This window comes from Rhizopus microsporus (assembly GCF_002708625.1).
Source record: "Rhizopus microsporus ATCC 52813 unplaced genomic scaffold scaffold_1, whole genome shotgun sequence".
Lineage (NCBI taxonomy): Eukaryota > Fungi > Mucoromycota > Mucoromycetes > Mucorales > Rhizopodaceae > Rhizopus > Rhizopus microsporus.
The window spans coordinates 1,817,386-1,832,218 of record NW_019671916.1 but is presented as its reverse complement, the minus strand read 5'-3'; the positions used below and the strand labels follow the sequence as shown (position 1 = coordinate 1,832,218).

At 36.3% G+C, this 14,833-nt stretch overlaps 3 protein-coding genes across 3 annotated transcripts; all 3 read right to left on the bottom strand.

Annotated features, from left to right (window-relative positions):
- Window positions 1-2,263: 2,263 nt before the first annotated feature.
- On the bottom strand, window positions 2,264-7,212 carry RHIMIDRAFT_233066 (MRX complex DNA-binding subunit; the record flags this gene model as incomplete). The annotated part of the gene is made up of 19 exons (XM_023607880.1): window positions 2,264-2,303; window positions 2,361-2,489; window positions 2,544-2,740; window positions 2,794-2,861; window positions 2,919-3,180; window positions 3,232-3,553; window positions 3,614-3,783; window positions 3,851-4,052; window positions 4,105-4,310; window positions 4,371-4,710; window positions 4,771-4,861; window positions 4,921-5,048; window positions 5,113-5,202; window positions 5,256-5,464; window positions 5,526-5,627; window positions 5,680-6,633; window positions 6,691-6,858; window positions 6,949-7,032; window positions 7,090-7,212. The coding sequence occupies 19 exons, from the start codon at window positions 7,210-7,212 to the stop codon at window positions 2,264-2,266; spliced, it is 3,885 nt and encodes a 1,294-aa protein (XP_023471348.1).
- Window positions 7,213-7,456: 244 nt separating this feature from the next.
- Window positions 7,457-9,222, bottom strand: RHIMIDRAFT_285012 (DEAD-domain-containing protein; the record flags this gene model as incomplete). Its single annotated transcript, XM_023613236.1, has 5 exons — window positions 7,457-7,992; window positions 8,044-8,224; window positions 8,273-8,995; window positions 9,054-9,120; window positions 9,200-9,222. The coding sequence occupies 5 exons, from the start codon at window positions 9,220-9,222 to the stop codon at window positions 7,457-7,459; spliced, it is 1,530 nt and encodes a 509-aa protein (XP_023471347.1).
- A 375-nt stretch (window positions 9,223-9,597) lies between these two features.
- Window positions 9,598-10,699, bottom strand: RHIMIDRAFT_10246 (uncharacterized protein). The gene has a single exon (XM_023605131.1). The coding sequence runs from the start codon at window positions 10,507-10,509 to the stop codon at window positions 9,679-9,681; it is 831 nt and encodes a 276-aa protein (XP_023471346.1). The 5' UTR covers window positions 10,510-10,699; the 3' UTR covers window positions 9,598-9,678.
- Between the last annotated feature and the right edge of the window lie 4,134 nt (window positions 10,700-14,833).

Genomic DNA, 14,833 nt, shown 5'->3' with positions numbered 1-14,833 from the left:
CTATTTTATCAAGCAAACCTTATTGCTATCTTTATTTGATCTATACAAGATCTGGTGGTCACTTATCAAACCAATTATCATCAAATACCTTATTACAAGGCTACATTACTATCAAGAAACTATAACTATCAAGTACAAACTTATCAAACAACATAACCTTAAGCTATAACAGAACCCACATTTACATTAGTATAAATACATTCAATATTTTTTAAATAAAGTTATTGTAGTGTAGCACTAATAACCATAACTGATTCTTTTTGGACTGCGAGATTAAGGTTTCTCCATTTAACGTTTGAACCTTAAACCAAATGAACTTTATATCGACCAACCTTATTTTTAACAATATAAAAAGAGCAATGCTTTTGCTAAAAGCTCAATTCATTCAATAAATCACCTACGATTTGAATCACAACCTTTTCTTTTTTATTTTTATCTTTTTTTATTATTCTTTTTACTTTGTACAACTCAGTCTGATCAACTTTACACGATCTGGTGGTCACACATCGAACCTTTATTATAACTTTACCTTTTAAACACTTTTGCTACGAACACACAAGCTTCTATTTTTATTACCTTTTACAACACACTCAAACCCAAGGTCTACAAAATTGCAACAGTTTACGTGTATTTAAATCGTGTGCATGAGTTGTGAAGTTGGCACGATTCACCAATTGCTTCATGTGCATGATTTTCTCTCATTCGCGCATATTTATTGGAAAAATCCGTTAAATTGAGACAGAAGTAAAATATATGGCCATTTATTGAGAATGGCAGGCGCTAAGGGGGTCACAGTGGCCATTTGTCACAATTGCATTCTATCCTTTTCCAATAGGACATGTTCTACAGTTATGTTTTCTGAGAACATATTGATGCTTATTTTCAGGTCAACTAGTTGCCTTTTCACAATACATCAAGTGGTATTTGACAAAGCAATCATCATCTTTTGAGTTCCACTGTCTTTTGCTTCTTAAAACGCTCAAATCCGTCCTGAATGCTAGCCTGTGTTTATTGGATCTGTTGCTGCGCGGCTAATTTGGTTGAATCCAACTAGAATTTCGAATCACGTTTTACCTTACTCAATTACCCCACCATGGTGTCTATACAATGCTTGAAATTGGACACATGACCTTTCCCCGCTCCATCAGTGATATCCCTTCCTTCATCAACCTGACTACGCTCACCATACTCTTGCAAATAACCGACGCATTTTGACGCCTTTGTTGTCTATCTGATGACCCAGACACTATTGCTTCTTGTGACCGACTAACGTACGAAGTACTGTATGATGCAATTTCATCCAAAAGAAACTCTTTCTATGAATGTTTCATCCGTTTCAAAAAGTGAATAAAAACATAGCACTTCGGTTGGGTCCCTTGCTGCTCTCTTCGAAACTACCTTTTTAATGAGAGATAGACATTTGCTGTTATTCATTTGCAATTCTTAAGACAACAGATTAATAAGATACGCGCCCACTGGCATGGGAGCAAACTTTTACCTTATGGGATGGTCAGAGGCGCCAATATATTTGAGGCTGTTTATTTACAGTACTTTTTCAAGATGATAGAAGAATATCGTTATAAAAAGTGAGATATTTTTAATTGTCCTCGTTCTTTGAAAGTGGCAGTTCTTGGGGAGGGAGAGGTTCAGAGCTCTTGTTTGTTTCGGCATTTGTCCAAGCATTTACGAGAGTGCCAAACAAAGCCCTTGAAGTCTCTCAGTTTTAAGCTATTAGAAGCCTCACTGATTCTTGTCATTAGTGTCTCAGTTTCCAGAAACTTGTTCCGTTTGACTTTACTCCTATCACTATGGGAAATTCCCCCCCAAATATTCAATGTCCAGTGAATTTCTTTTTATAAGAGAGCACTGGTGAGCCAGTAGTCCGGGTTTTATCTAAAGTCAACTTGACCAATACTCTTCTATTTTCCCATTCACATAAGAATTAATCTTGTCAATAATTTAATAGCATAAATGGATAGTTGTTTTAAAATTCAATAAAGCAAGCATTGTTAGTAATATAGTAAGCGTAGTTCAAAAAGTAACACATTGAGCCGCTAGAGAAGATAGTTACAATGCAAAGTCCACTTGATAACATCGTAAATTATTAAATAAACAGCAAAAACAAACCGATAACATATCTCAAAGCGCACTATGTTTTTTCTTTTAAGCAAGCAAAAAAAGAAGGAATGTTTAATAAGCAAAGTATACCGCTTTATTGAACGATGGCTCCACTGTTAAAGGTAGTACATATGTTATAGCAGCTTTACATTTGATTATTCTCAGCAATTATAGTGCTATGTTGGCTATAAAAAAGAGTATTAGCAAATTGTAGAAAAATCAAGAGCAATTCTATTTCTTACTAAGCATCTTTCTTTATACGATACTGTTGTCCAGTTATATCATGGCGAGCAAGATATTCCACAAATTCTTCATCATGTGTAATAATCACAAACTGGAAGTTGCGTTGAGTTCGTTTTCTTGCAATAAGCCTATGTAGTTGCTATATGTAAGCAAGCATATATTATTTAAGGTTTACAGTTTACCTTGCTAAACTTTCAGCCAAGCTTTCAATATTTTCTCTGTCAAGATTAGTAGTGGGTTCATCCAATGTAAATATACCACAGTTTATACAAAAGGTTTCTGCCAGCGCGAGCCTAATAATGATTGATGCTAATACCTTCTGACCTGCACTACATCGACCCCTCATGTTTAACTCAGAGCCGTTTTGAAACATCACTACCTATATCAGCGTGTGTTAGTAAATTCAAACATTAATCGTGAATTATGGCATACTCTATAGTTGAATGTTCTATTAGCTGCAGACCCCTCGTTATCTGCACGTATTTCTATATAGTCAATATCTATATGAAATCCAATTAGTACAGAAAATATTTTGATGCCTTTAGATAATAAAAAACCTCCTCCTTTATATGTGTTCATCCATAAGCCTTTAATTGTCGTATTCAAATCCTCCATTTTTAATGAGTGGTATTTCATGATAGCTGCCTGCAGGACTTTGCTATATTTATCAAGATCAGAAACAGCGAGTTCTTTAGTCTTAACATCCAAGAACAGCTGCCCATAGCGTCCATCAACATCTGCATAATCGTTTGCCAGTTCTGCTTCATATCTCCTAATCTGATCACGCATTTGAACAAGCTCACCCCTGATGCTTCCACGCTAAAAACAAATTAGATTGGATGGGATGAACTTCTTATTTATATTGCTTACCTTATCAATTAAATTAGTTTCTTCATCTTGTGCTTTTTGTAATTGTTCTGTTAAAGCTGATACATCAGTGCTTCCTTGTTTCTCTTCTAGCTCACGTAATTCATCTTCGCATTTAGCAAGCTCTGCTTGCATTTCTCTGTATTTAATTTGGTCTTGTAAATCACGCTCTATGCCTCGTCTTTCTGATTCATCCTTTTCCAGAGCGTTAATTCTATCTGTTGTTTCAATTATCTGGCTCTTTAATCTATCAATCAATTTTTGAAGCTCGGTACATTGCTCCATTGCACTTTCAAGTTTAGCAGAGCCAGAAGTGGCTTCATCTCTAATTTTAGGAATATTAGTATAAGCCTGTATTTAGGAATATTCTAACCAAAAATTATACCTAGAGATACGACGGTTGAGCTCATCAAGTCGCTCAATATATCGCATAAATATATTTTGTTCGGCAACAGTATTTTCTTCAGCTATACGCCACTCGCCCATGGCCTTTTCGTGTGCAGCAGCAGTTTCTTCAACTTGAGCTTCAAGAGGGGATATATCTTTTTCAATTTTCTACAGGATGTGAATATACATGAGCAAGAATGAACTTCAAATAATGCTTCTCTTTTTTTATATTAACCTTTAGTTCTTCTATATGTTCCATTAAGTTCTCTTCGTATTCCTTTAGTTGCATTTCTACACCCACTTTAAAATCTAGTTTATGCTGGCAGTTGAGCAATTTTTCACGAAAATCTCTTATGTTATTTTCAACTGCTTGTATTTGACGACGAGAAAGATCTATATCATCATGTAGTCGTTTGATATCACGACGCACTGCTTGACTATATGTATAAGTTATTAATATATGTTCTAAGTTATAATGCATATATATACCTTTTCATAGATATCTCTTCCATATCTTTTTGACAATCAGTCATTGTTCTTGTTGAACCCATAAAGTTTAATTCATTTTCAAGTTCTGAAATGTCCCTTTGAAGAGCGTTACATTCTTTCAGCAAACGCGTTATTTCCTCTGCAGTTTTCAACGTTTTATCTATTTTGTTTGTATAGTTTTCTATCTCTATCAATTCAGCAGACGCCTAAAATCATCAAGTTAAATAACAAGCAAAAACAGTCCTGAACGCCTTTTTCTATCTTACCACGTCTGCTCTATTTGACGCATTTTCTTTTTCTTTCTCAAATTCTCCAAGATTTTTCTCAAGGTTAGCAATGTCTTTATTCAATGTTTCAAGTTTGATATAGCTCCCTTGAGCTGCACGCAGTCGTATTCTCTTATCCTCATTTGTTTTCAGCTTATTATTCAGTCTTTCTCTCTGGTCTGGAATCCTTTGCATTATAGTTTGTAATTTTCCTTGAAATGCGTCGTTCTCTACATCTTCATTAAAGCTTCTGGTACATAATGGGCAGCATTTAGAATTTTGCGCTCGTTCAAAGAATTTGCCATAAATCAGTTCAGCACCACGAATATTCGCAAGCTGCCTTTTTTTTTTTTTTTTAACACTTTTAGTTGCTTTTTCAATGAAAGTTACAAAAACTTACTCTTTTACATCTTCAATCACCTTTTCATTCTGAGCCAAAGCTTCCATAAACTCAGTGTCTCCGCATGCAGCATGAATCGTAGCTTGATGCTCTAAGGCAGATAATCAAGTTTTAGCAATTCAAAAATGAAAAGAGGATCTTGTCTCTTACTTTCAATTTCTCGTTTTCTCACGGAAATATGATGTCTTGCAACCCCAATTTTACCATCTGCAGCAGAAGCCTCATTGTTTGCTTGGTTTCTAAGAGCTTTCAAGTCGTATATATTCTTTTCTCTTTCTCTATAAAGCAAAAAAAAGGATGGTATGTTAAGAATCGCAAAGAAAACATGCTATGATTTTATACCTTTTAAACGTCAAGAGTTCTCTTTCCAGGTCTTGCTTGGTCGGTTTTTTACCTATTATACTCTGAACGCTTTCTGTACATTCTTCGTACCTGAAATATTTCAAGTTAGTGGTACGTGACACAAAGGGTTTTAACATCCTTACAGTCTATTTAAAATAAGCTCTTTTGATTCCTTTTCGGTGCGCTTTAATGACAGTTTAGCTGAAGTATCACTTTGTTTGCTTAATCGATTCATTTCATCATTTAATTCAGAAGCTCTGTCGTCCAATTCTTTCAATTCGTTCTCTTTGTTCTGTAGCTTTTCTTTTACAGAATGATCAATAGTAGTCTCTAGTTCCTTTAGCTTTTTTTGCTACACGTAAAAAAAAAGTGAATATTTTCTATTGTGAGCCACATGTTTCCTTATTATTTACTTCTCTTTCAACTCTTGCTTTTGCATCTTCAATTTCACTTGTGGATACCTCAAATTCTAACAATCTGTTTTTATGAGCTTGTATTTGTGCTTTATCATCTTCCTAAATTACTGTTGTTACATTTACCATGTAAAGATAAAAAAAAGAGGCTTACAATAAGTTTTGTCAAACGCTTTTTACTTTCGATAATTGACAAGTGTCTGCTTCTCAATAACTGAAGCTCGTCAGAGAGCGTGTTTTGTCTTGTTAGAGCAGCAGTTTTGTCTTTTTTCTGTTTTGTTTGAAGAGATGTAACGTGTTTTCTTAGAGAAGTTGCTACTTTCGGACCATCGTGTATAGACATAGACATCCCATGAGTTGAGTTTATTTTTTCAATCAACTCAATACGTGTTTGAATCTGCTGCTCAATTTGTTCCTTTGCTGCCATTAATCTACCAATAGCTGTGTGCTTTTGTGATAGTTCGTCCTGTGCTGACTTTAGCTTTCTTTCCAGTTTTGATTTTTCGCTCAAGAGCTCAGTTCTTTCTCCAGTGACTTTGCTTTCGTTCATCTGATGGTTTCTCAGCATAATCTTGAGTTCTTCTGTTGATTCTGATCGAGGTGTGATGGTATCTTTGATTGAATTGATTGTGCTCATATAAAAGTCTCTCTTGTTGATAATTTGCTGTATTTGATCCGCTGTCAGGTTAAAGTCTCGGAACGTGTCCTTGAGCTTGGTAACTTTCTGGTGGATTTGGTTAATTTTTGTGTCTACCAAGTCAAGTGTATTCAGCTTTGCTGCTGTTTGTTGATTTAGTTGGGTCAGATTACTACGTATTCTCTTCGCTTTTTCAGTATCCGCTTTTAGTGCATCCAAACGAACATTTCCAATCTTGATATTTTCGTGTAATTCCTTTTTTACGTCTTTGATATTATCAAGAGCCGCCTGGTATTTCTTTGATGAAAATATCTCATCAAATCTTTTCTTTAGCACACCTGGTTCTGATAATGGCCAATTACTTTCTTCTTGATGACAGAATATCACATTATCCAAGATAGCCTTTGGCACACCTAGGTGAAGTGGTAGTTCCGCATCCATATCGGCACATCGACTACTGATACTAAACACCTATTACATTTTGTTTATTATGAAAAGCTGACTACGAATAACATTTTTATTTTTTACCTCGCCTGTTTGATTATCATATCTCAATAAGGAATTATCAATTGACTTCATCGTAGCTGAGGCTTTCTTTTTGGACACTGCCAGAGAACGACTGCAAATCATCTTTTCTCCATTGATATTATAAAATTTTAACTTTACTTGTGCTTTCACTTCATTAGAGCCAGCAACCTTTTTAATGTATATATGTTGTTAATGTCTCTCATTCGTGCAAACACACGCACACAAACGTGTGCACTCTTTCTTTTTTTTATATCGAACCTTTGGATCGTTTACAAATGCACCGCCCTTACTGTTAGGTGGTTGGTCACCTGTACATGCATAACGAAGGCACTCAATGATTGTCTACACACAACATGTTATTGCTTCACAATTCAGAGAAAAGAAATGCTTTATTATTACAGTTTTTCCAGAACCATTTGAGCCAACAATTACTGTAAGTGGTGAGTTAAACTTTATGTAACTGGCTTCTTCAGGGCTGAATGAGCGAATGCCCAGTATAGCCATACTTTCTATTTGTGACATGCTGATAAAGAAAATAAAAAGTGGCCCTTTGCAGGAAATTCATGTAGCTACGCAAGTGATAAGCCACTGAGATAAAGGTTTATTACAACAATTTATTAAAAAACGTTGTTCAGACAAATCACTTGTTTATAAAGTGTGTGATTTAGAAAAGATAAAAATGAGAGGATAGAGAAAGCAGTGAATAAAGGAAGGATACTGCTTATACTCTTTTTTTTGTATATGGATTTTTTTTTTTTCATGTCAACTATTGTTGATAAGGTTGTTGTTTCTGTGTAGATCGGTTTGAATGATGGTGCCCTCCACCTCTTCCACGTCCACGCCAGTTATTTGATCTATTGTGATAGTGGGGATGGCGTTGCTGATGACTATAATATTGACGTTGTTGCTGTTGTTGTTGTTGCTGTCCTTGAAGAGGTTGTTGACCATTTACAACCTGTTGTTGTGTTTGATCTTGTTGTTCAGTACTTTGTTGATGCTGGCGTGTTGCATTAGCTTGTTGTTTATTAGGTTGTTGTATCTGTGCATCTTCCAAAGCATTGGGCGCAACATAAAGGCTTTTGTCAATAACAGGAGGAATAGGTTGAATTTCGGTTCCTAGTTCGCGTTCAATCTTGTATAAATTGAATCGATCTTCATATGTAATCAAATTGATAGCTAAACCAAGATGACCAAAACGGCCGGAGCGACCAATACGATGTAAATAAGTTTCAGCATTCTTGGGGAAATCAAAGTTGATGACAACATTGACTGCTTGGATATCGATACCACGGGTCAAAAGGTCTAAGAGAATAAATAAGTCACTTGTTATATACTCCAAAAAACACTTTTTACCTGAACAAACCAAGTTACGGCAAACACCATTTCTGAAATCATGGAATACACGATTGCGATGACTTTGTAGCATTTTAGCATGAGAATAAAAGCAAGAATAACCCAATTCAGTGATCTTCTTTGCCAAGAGTTCCACTCTATTTGTTGAATTACAGAATATAATAGATTGATTGATTTGAAGCTAAAATGACAGGTTGGCAAACGAGCAAATGCATATAAGCAGTTTTACCTTTGAGAATAAAGTATTTAAACAATGCACCTTTTGTTTTTCTTCCACATAAGCATAGTATTGAGTTACACCGCGTAATGTCAACTCGTCCATTAAATTGATCTCATAAGGTTTAACCAAGTACTTGTCTTTAAAATTTTTTACAATCATAGGGAATGTTGCACTGAATAACATGATTTGTTTGTTCTTAGGAAAGTAATCCAAAAGTTGTTCAATAATGGGTGTAAATTCAGGAGATAACAGTTTATCAGCTTCATCCATGACAAATGTATGTGCAGCGCTAAAATCTGCAACACCTTTTGATGCCAAGTCTAGGATACGTCCAGGTGTACCAACTACAATATGTACAGTTTCGCTTAAACGCATGATATCATCTTTTAAAGTAGTACCACCTGTGGTCACCATAACTTGAATATTTAAATGTTTACCGAGTGTTTTACATACTTGAGAGGTTTGAAGAGCTAATTCACGTGTTGGAACAAGTATAAGGGCTTGAATTTTTGGAGTATTGGTAATTTTTTCTAATGTAGGGATAACAAATGCTGCAGTTTTTCCTGTGCCGTTTTTAGCTCTGGCAAGGATATCACGACCAGCTAGTGCAAGAGGGATAGCTTCTTCTTGGATAGGTGAGGGGCGTTCGAAACCAGCTTCAAAAATGCCCATTAATAGTTCTCGTTTGAGAAAATAATCCTCAAATTCATTTCCTTTTGTTGCAGTTACATCCTATTTTATTACCCTTAGCATCTCCTTGTTCTTTATTTCTCCCTCTTTCTCTATGTACCTCAGTTTGTGGTCTACTATCTTTTGGTGGAAGTGTAAGAGCAGTCTTCCAGTTTTCAGTTTCATGGCTAATAAAATAAAAAGTTTACTACAAACGCTTTTCTGACCGATTTAAAAGCAAAAAAGAGAGAATGAAACTTTGTTTACTTTAATTGACTTGAACTTGACATTTAATTTTAGCTTTATACAAATTATATTAATTAGTGAAAAAAGAAAAAAGAAAGAGAGAGGGAGTGGGCGAGAGGGATTGATTTTAGATGACGCAGTTCGGAGTTTTTTCTCTTTCTCACACACATACACTTTTTAAGGTAATGATCTCAAATGGTGTACGCACTCTCAGGGGGGAACATTTCTTTCACAGCGGACATAAGTAGCAACAAACTCAGGGTTACGCTCAGTTGCTAATGCACACAAATAATCAGCATGAGAATTAGCTGTGTGAAGAGCGTACACGCCTTCAATCATATAATCTGTGAGCTCATGGCAGCCATGTTTGTCGGCGCAACATGGTTTTGTTTATATTCATAAAAGAAAAAAAAAACATGGGGTTCAATTCTTGTACAACAGCGTTTTCTGTATATTTAATAATACAAGGCAAAAAGAGTAACAGAGTTGCAAGAATTTGCTTAAACATCCAGTATCTTTCGATTCTGTGGACTTTTAACCTCTTCACCATTACTTGATAAACCACGCATACGTTCCCAGATATCTTGGCTGATGCTATTCTTATCATTATGTGTTTCCGCATTCAGCTGCTGCTCCCATTGTTCATGATCTGATGCAGTGTAAGTCTTGACTTCATGAGGAGAAAATGCAGCAGCTGCCGTTGGTGTAGGGCGATGAGGGTTATTTGGGTTATCCCTATCTAATTCCTTATTATACACAAACAATGGGTAATCACGGCTATGGCTTCTCTCCGAAGAAGTCATGGTTCGCATCCATCGAGGATTCATCGGATTTGATCTTCTACGTGTACGTCTCTTATAATAGTAATAGCCAATAATACCAATAAGAATCAGAGCAAAGAAAGTAAATCCAATGCCAAAGCCTTCTTTCTTGGCTGTGTCAGAGATTGGAGCTAGAGGGTTTTGGATGACACTATTGTCGTAGTCAAGAGGCTTAAAGGTTACTTCATTGACATTAGGTATAGTAAATTGACATTGAGCAGATGGTGAAATGGTTGGTATGAGACTACTGGCGTCAACATCAGTCACCCATTTCCAGTTGTTCATATCAAGGATGTAAACTAAACGATTATAGTTATTTTGACTTGTCTTGCCCATAATGACAACCATATAATTGTTAATGCTCGCTGCTCCATGGGCAAATAATCCTGGTGGTGAGGTACCGCCGACCGATTTCTTTGACCAAGCCAATGTACAGGTATCAAGAACATAAACGTCAGGATTAACAACAGTGCCATCGGTTTTGTCTTTGGAGACATAGCCACCAAACATAACAATAGATCTACCATCAGGTCCAGGCACGGCAGAGTAGCTTTATATAAAAAAGTGGTAAAAAGATTGTCCTTGCTAAGCTTCACTATATGCTTACCCAACTCGAGCAGGAGGAATATCACCATAGGTTGCTACAGTTGCAGCTGTTTTTGAATCGAGATCATAGACTAATACACTATTGAAATCAGCCCACTTAAATTCAGAGGATGCATTTGATACGCTTGCTCCATAAGTGATGCCACCCATGATAAATATTTGATTGTTACTATAGCAAAAGTTATATGAATATATTCGTTTTTACAAAAAGATCTTTTCTGTTCTTACATAAGGTTGGAACTGTGAAAGGCTCTTCCAGGACGATGTTGGTTAGGATATGTTGGATTAGAAGTTGTCCAAGTCATTGGTGATTTTGTCGTATCCAGTTCTATAAAATCCGATGACTTTGTGCAATGTTGGTACTTTTTCATCTATAAAGAGAGTTATCTTTGCGAACTTACAGCATTTGTTCTTAACATTGTATGATTTGTAACTGGTAGGCCACCGTAGTAATATGCAATACCCGTTTTTGGGTGTATGGATACTGTCATCAATGCAGTTGCTGGCGGCATTTGTGTTGTATATGCTATTATAAAGTTAATTGGCCTTCTTTTTTAATCCAAATAGCGCATACCTGGTGTGCATTTCACACTTAAATCAGATTCAAAAGCACAGCTAGCCATATTTTCCAAGAAATCGTTGCTATTTTCACCAGCCCGTAGCAAAAAATCGTTATTAGTCCCCTTGAAGGCTACACCATACTTATAGGGTGGAGTGCCGGCATTCAGATAGTACCATCTAAGAGAGTTTAAGTGTATTCCATTGGTATAATTAAGGATCGAAAAATTTGCCTAGACAATGGGGTTAAGTATAACATATACTAGAGATAAATAATGGTCTTACTTCTTCTCCACCAACAGCAAAAATTGCATTATTGAAAATAATCGTCGAAAAGAAGGACCTATCATCAGAAGCTTGTTGCTGAGCTGTTGATAAGTTTGGAAAGAGTGATAGCCCTACAATGGCTATTTGGACAAGAGATATTCCAGCTCTTGTTTTCATGTTGTTAAAGGAAAGTAAAAATGGGTTTCTGAAAAAAAAAAAAAGAAAAAGAATAAAAAAGTGTGGAGACATGGGAAATATGTTCTCAGTTGATGAATAGGTAACATCAACAAGTTGTACAATTCACTTTTGTTACTTGTGAATTACTCATGATTCATGCGGATCCTCAATTGGCCAGACTCTGAGTTCTATAGGTGATACTCATAGATTTTGATGGTAAATCAATAAAGTCTGTAAGCCTTTTTCAGTTTCTTTTTTTATTCAAATAAAAGGTTTGTCAAGCCAAGCAATCAATACATTCAAATAATTCCATCGCCTAAGTCGTACCTTTTTATATTTTCAACAGGTGATTTTGGTTTGATCAGACGAATTGAATTTAGGAAAGCCAAGATCTTTTAAATATTACATAATTGGTTTTGCAGTTCTTTCCAACTGCTGTCATTACTACAAGGATAAATTATCTTTAAAGTTAGTTTTAATATTTGTATATTTATGTAAATATAGATATTGTGTGTTTCTAATGTTGCACATACCAATAAGCATTAAAACGTTGGTCATATAGTTAAGCAATGGTGAAGCGATACACTAAACCTTGCAGGGAGGAAGGCTTTTGAAGTCAAATTTACCGAAAAACATAAAATTGTCCATGCAACTGATATCTTCGAAGTATATATATTTTTCCTCTCTAGATGATTGCTGTAAATGCTTACTCAAACCATAAAAGAAAGCCCTTATTATCTTGGAGCTGCTATTGCTTTCAGGGAATATTTCTCAATCAAACATTTAACGACTCAAAATGACGCTCCTGTATCCAACTGTATTGTTTTCACTGCAAATACAGGATGACCACACACGGCACTATTTCCCCTAGTCAACATCTGAGACAGTTCTCTTTTACAGTCATACACAATTGAAACGCTTTTTTTCTTTCTCTTGTTGTAAGGGAATATATGGCTTTAGTTAATATGAGATATTGAGTAATCGTGACAGATAGACGATGTATCTGCAATGAACAATTAAAGGATAAATACCTCAATCTAGACGTTTTTTATGAAAGCTAATTTAGTTCCTAATTATCTTTATTGTATGACTTATTGTCCAAATTATCTTTATTTTAGTCCAAAAACAGAGTGAAGCCAAAGAAAGGTGATATACCAAAGCGCTGATAACATACCTCGGCCTTTATAGAGCTTAATTCAACTACCTTACTGTTATAGTCAATGCACGTGACTTAAAAGAACAGCCTTCTACTGTTTTATTAAAAAAGTATTTATGCAAAGGTTAAAAATAAAATGCGTGTAAAAGGAGACGACATATAAATGAGAGTAATAAGTACCAAGGAGAGAATATAAAGAATTATATAGTTAGTTATGTAAGAAAATTATTATATATAACTTACCTCGAAGGTATCTAGATGTGTCCTAGCGATAACTAGGACGGATATTCATCGTCTAAGCGTATTCTAGTTCTTGGCTGCTCCTGATCGTCCACTCTTCTTCGACGTCTTGTAGGAGCAACAGCAACCCGGCGAAACCTATGAGGAACCATGCCATTACGTCGAAGCCCACGAAGGATGTGCATGTAGTTGAGGAAAGCAGCAACATCCCTGTTCCATAAGCGATATCTATCTGGTGCTGCCATGGCAGGTCTACAGTATAGATTAGTGCATCTACAAGCAATATTCAATCAGTATAAAATCATCCAAGTGGTTCATGTATTATTACCTTAGAAAACCATGACAGACAACCGTAGAATATCACTCTCGTTGATACAGTCGTGGATTTGGAACACGACGGAATGTGTGGAGGCTTTCATTGTGGCATGTTGGACAGCACCTACTAGTCTTATACTCGTCTATAAGATACACTTGGAACCCATGTTTCTTGAGGAGTCTTCGGAAACCAAGGCTACGGATGGGCTCATGATATCTAGCATGGGGAGCGGACCAGTTTCCCATCACAAACACAGCGTCTTCTCCAAACTTGGCACGTAAGTCTTGAACAAGTTTTTGATCGGCACGTTGTTTGTTGAAGTACGCTGAAAGACGGATCTTGTGAAAGAGGGGGTATCCATTAACATGGCTTGTGGTGGTATGTCCATAGAATCGACTGAGAACGGCAGGCTTAGCTTGAACGACATCAGGATTCTGGGCTTTCAGGCCTTACAGCGCTATCCATAGCAAGATAATGCCCTTTCATATGTGGCTACTGATCCATTTTATCCATCGTGGCCTTCAGAAAGCTAAAATAGTGAACAGTTACTGTTCCTATACTCGTTTGCTCAGCATAACCTTCTCTCTTTCTTTTCTTGGCTGGCAGCTGCGGTAATCTCAGGCTATACTTTAATAATCCTAAAGCAGAGATCGCACCTAAAATCGTTGTTATTTGTGCTCAGGTTTTGGGTACTGTGACCACAGCAGGCAATCCTTTTTTTGACCAGGCCATACTATGTTTTAAATTAATGTGAAATGCAGACTCATCGAGAAAGATGCAATTAGTTCTAAAGTCCATGTCCGTACACTTCCACTTATGAACCCAATCAAAACGCTCCTGAATTTTTCTTCACTGTTCCTATCTACAGGCTGAAATTGGGCTTTTTTGAGTGACAAGTTACATTCAGTTCTTGCAAAATTGTAGACAGTGCTTTTAGAGACCTTGAGATCCTGAAGCTTTTGAAGTAGTTGCTCCATTACTTGCTCCAAGACGGCTGAAGGACTCTCATCTATATACTCCAAGATCACTTGCTTGTGTTCTTCATGAAGTATACGCGAGCGACCGGTTTTCTTATGCTTTATAAAAATACTATCAGGATCTGTTTTGCACATTTGAGCTCATCTTTGAGCTGTGCGAACATGAATACCTAATTGCTTCGCAGCAGCTGAGGCACTCATAACTTTCTCAAACACCAGTTTAAAGAATCTAACTTTGCCTTGATCCGTATAGAGTGTGTACGCTCGCTTACTCGACGCCTCCTTCATGCAAGCATCTGGGTCATCTTTTGCATCTCCATCTGTCACAGAGCCTACATCGAAATTATTCTCCTGAGGCTGATTATGCAAATACTGGGTGTGTGAGCTAACTGTTTCTAAAGCATATCGCTCCTCATCAATGATGTAGACCATAGGCTCAGGTCTACCGTATTCATCAACTGCATTACCATGTCCGTCTTCAAAGAAAATTTGAAAGTTCATATTGTAATACTCTGTTTTTAATGAGAAAGGGAGTAA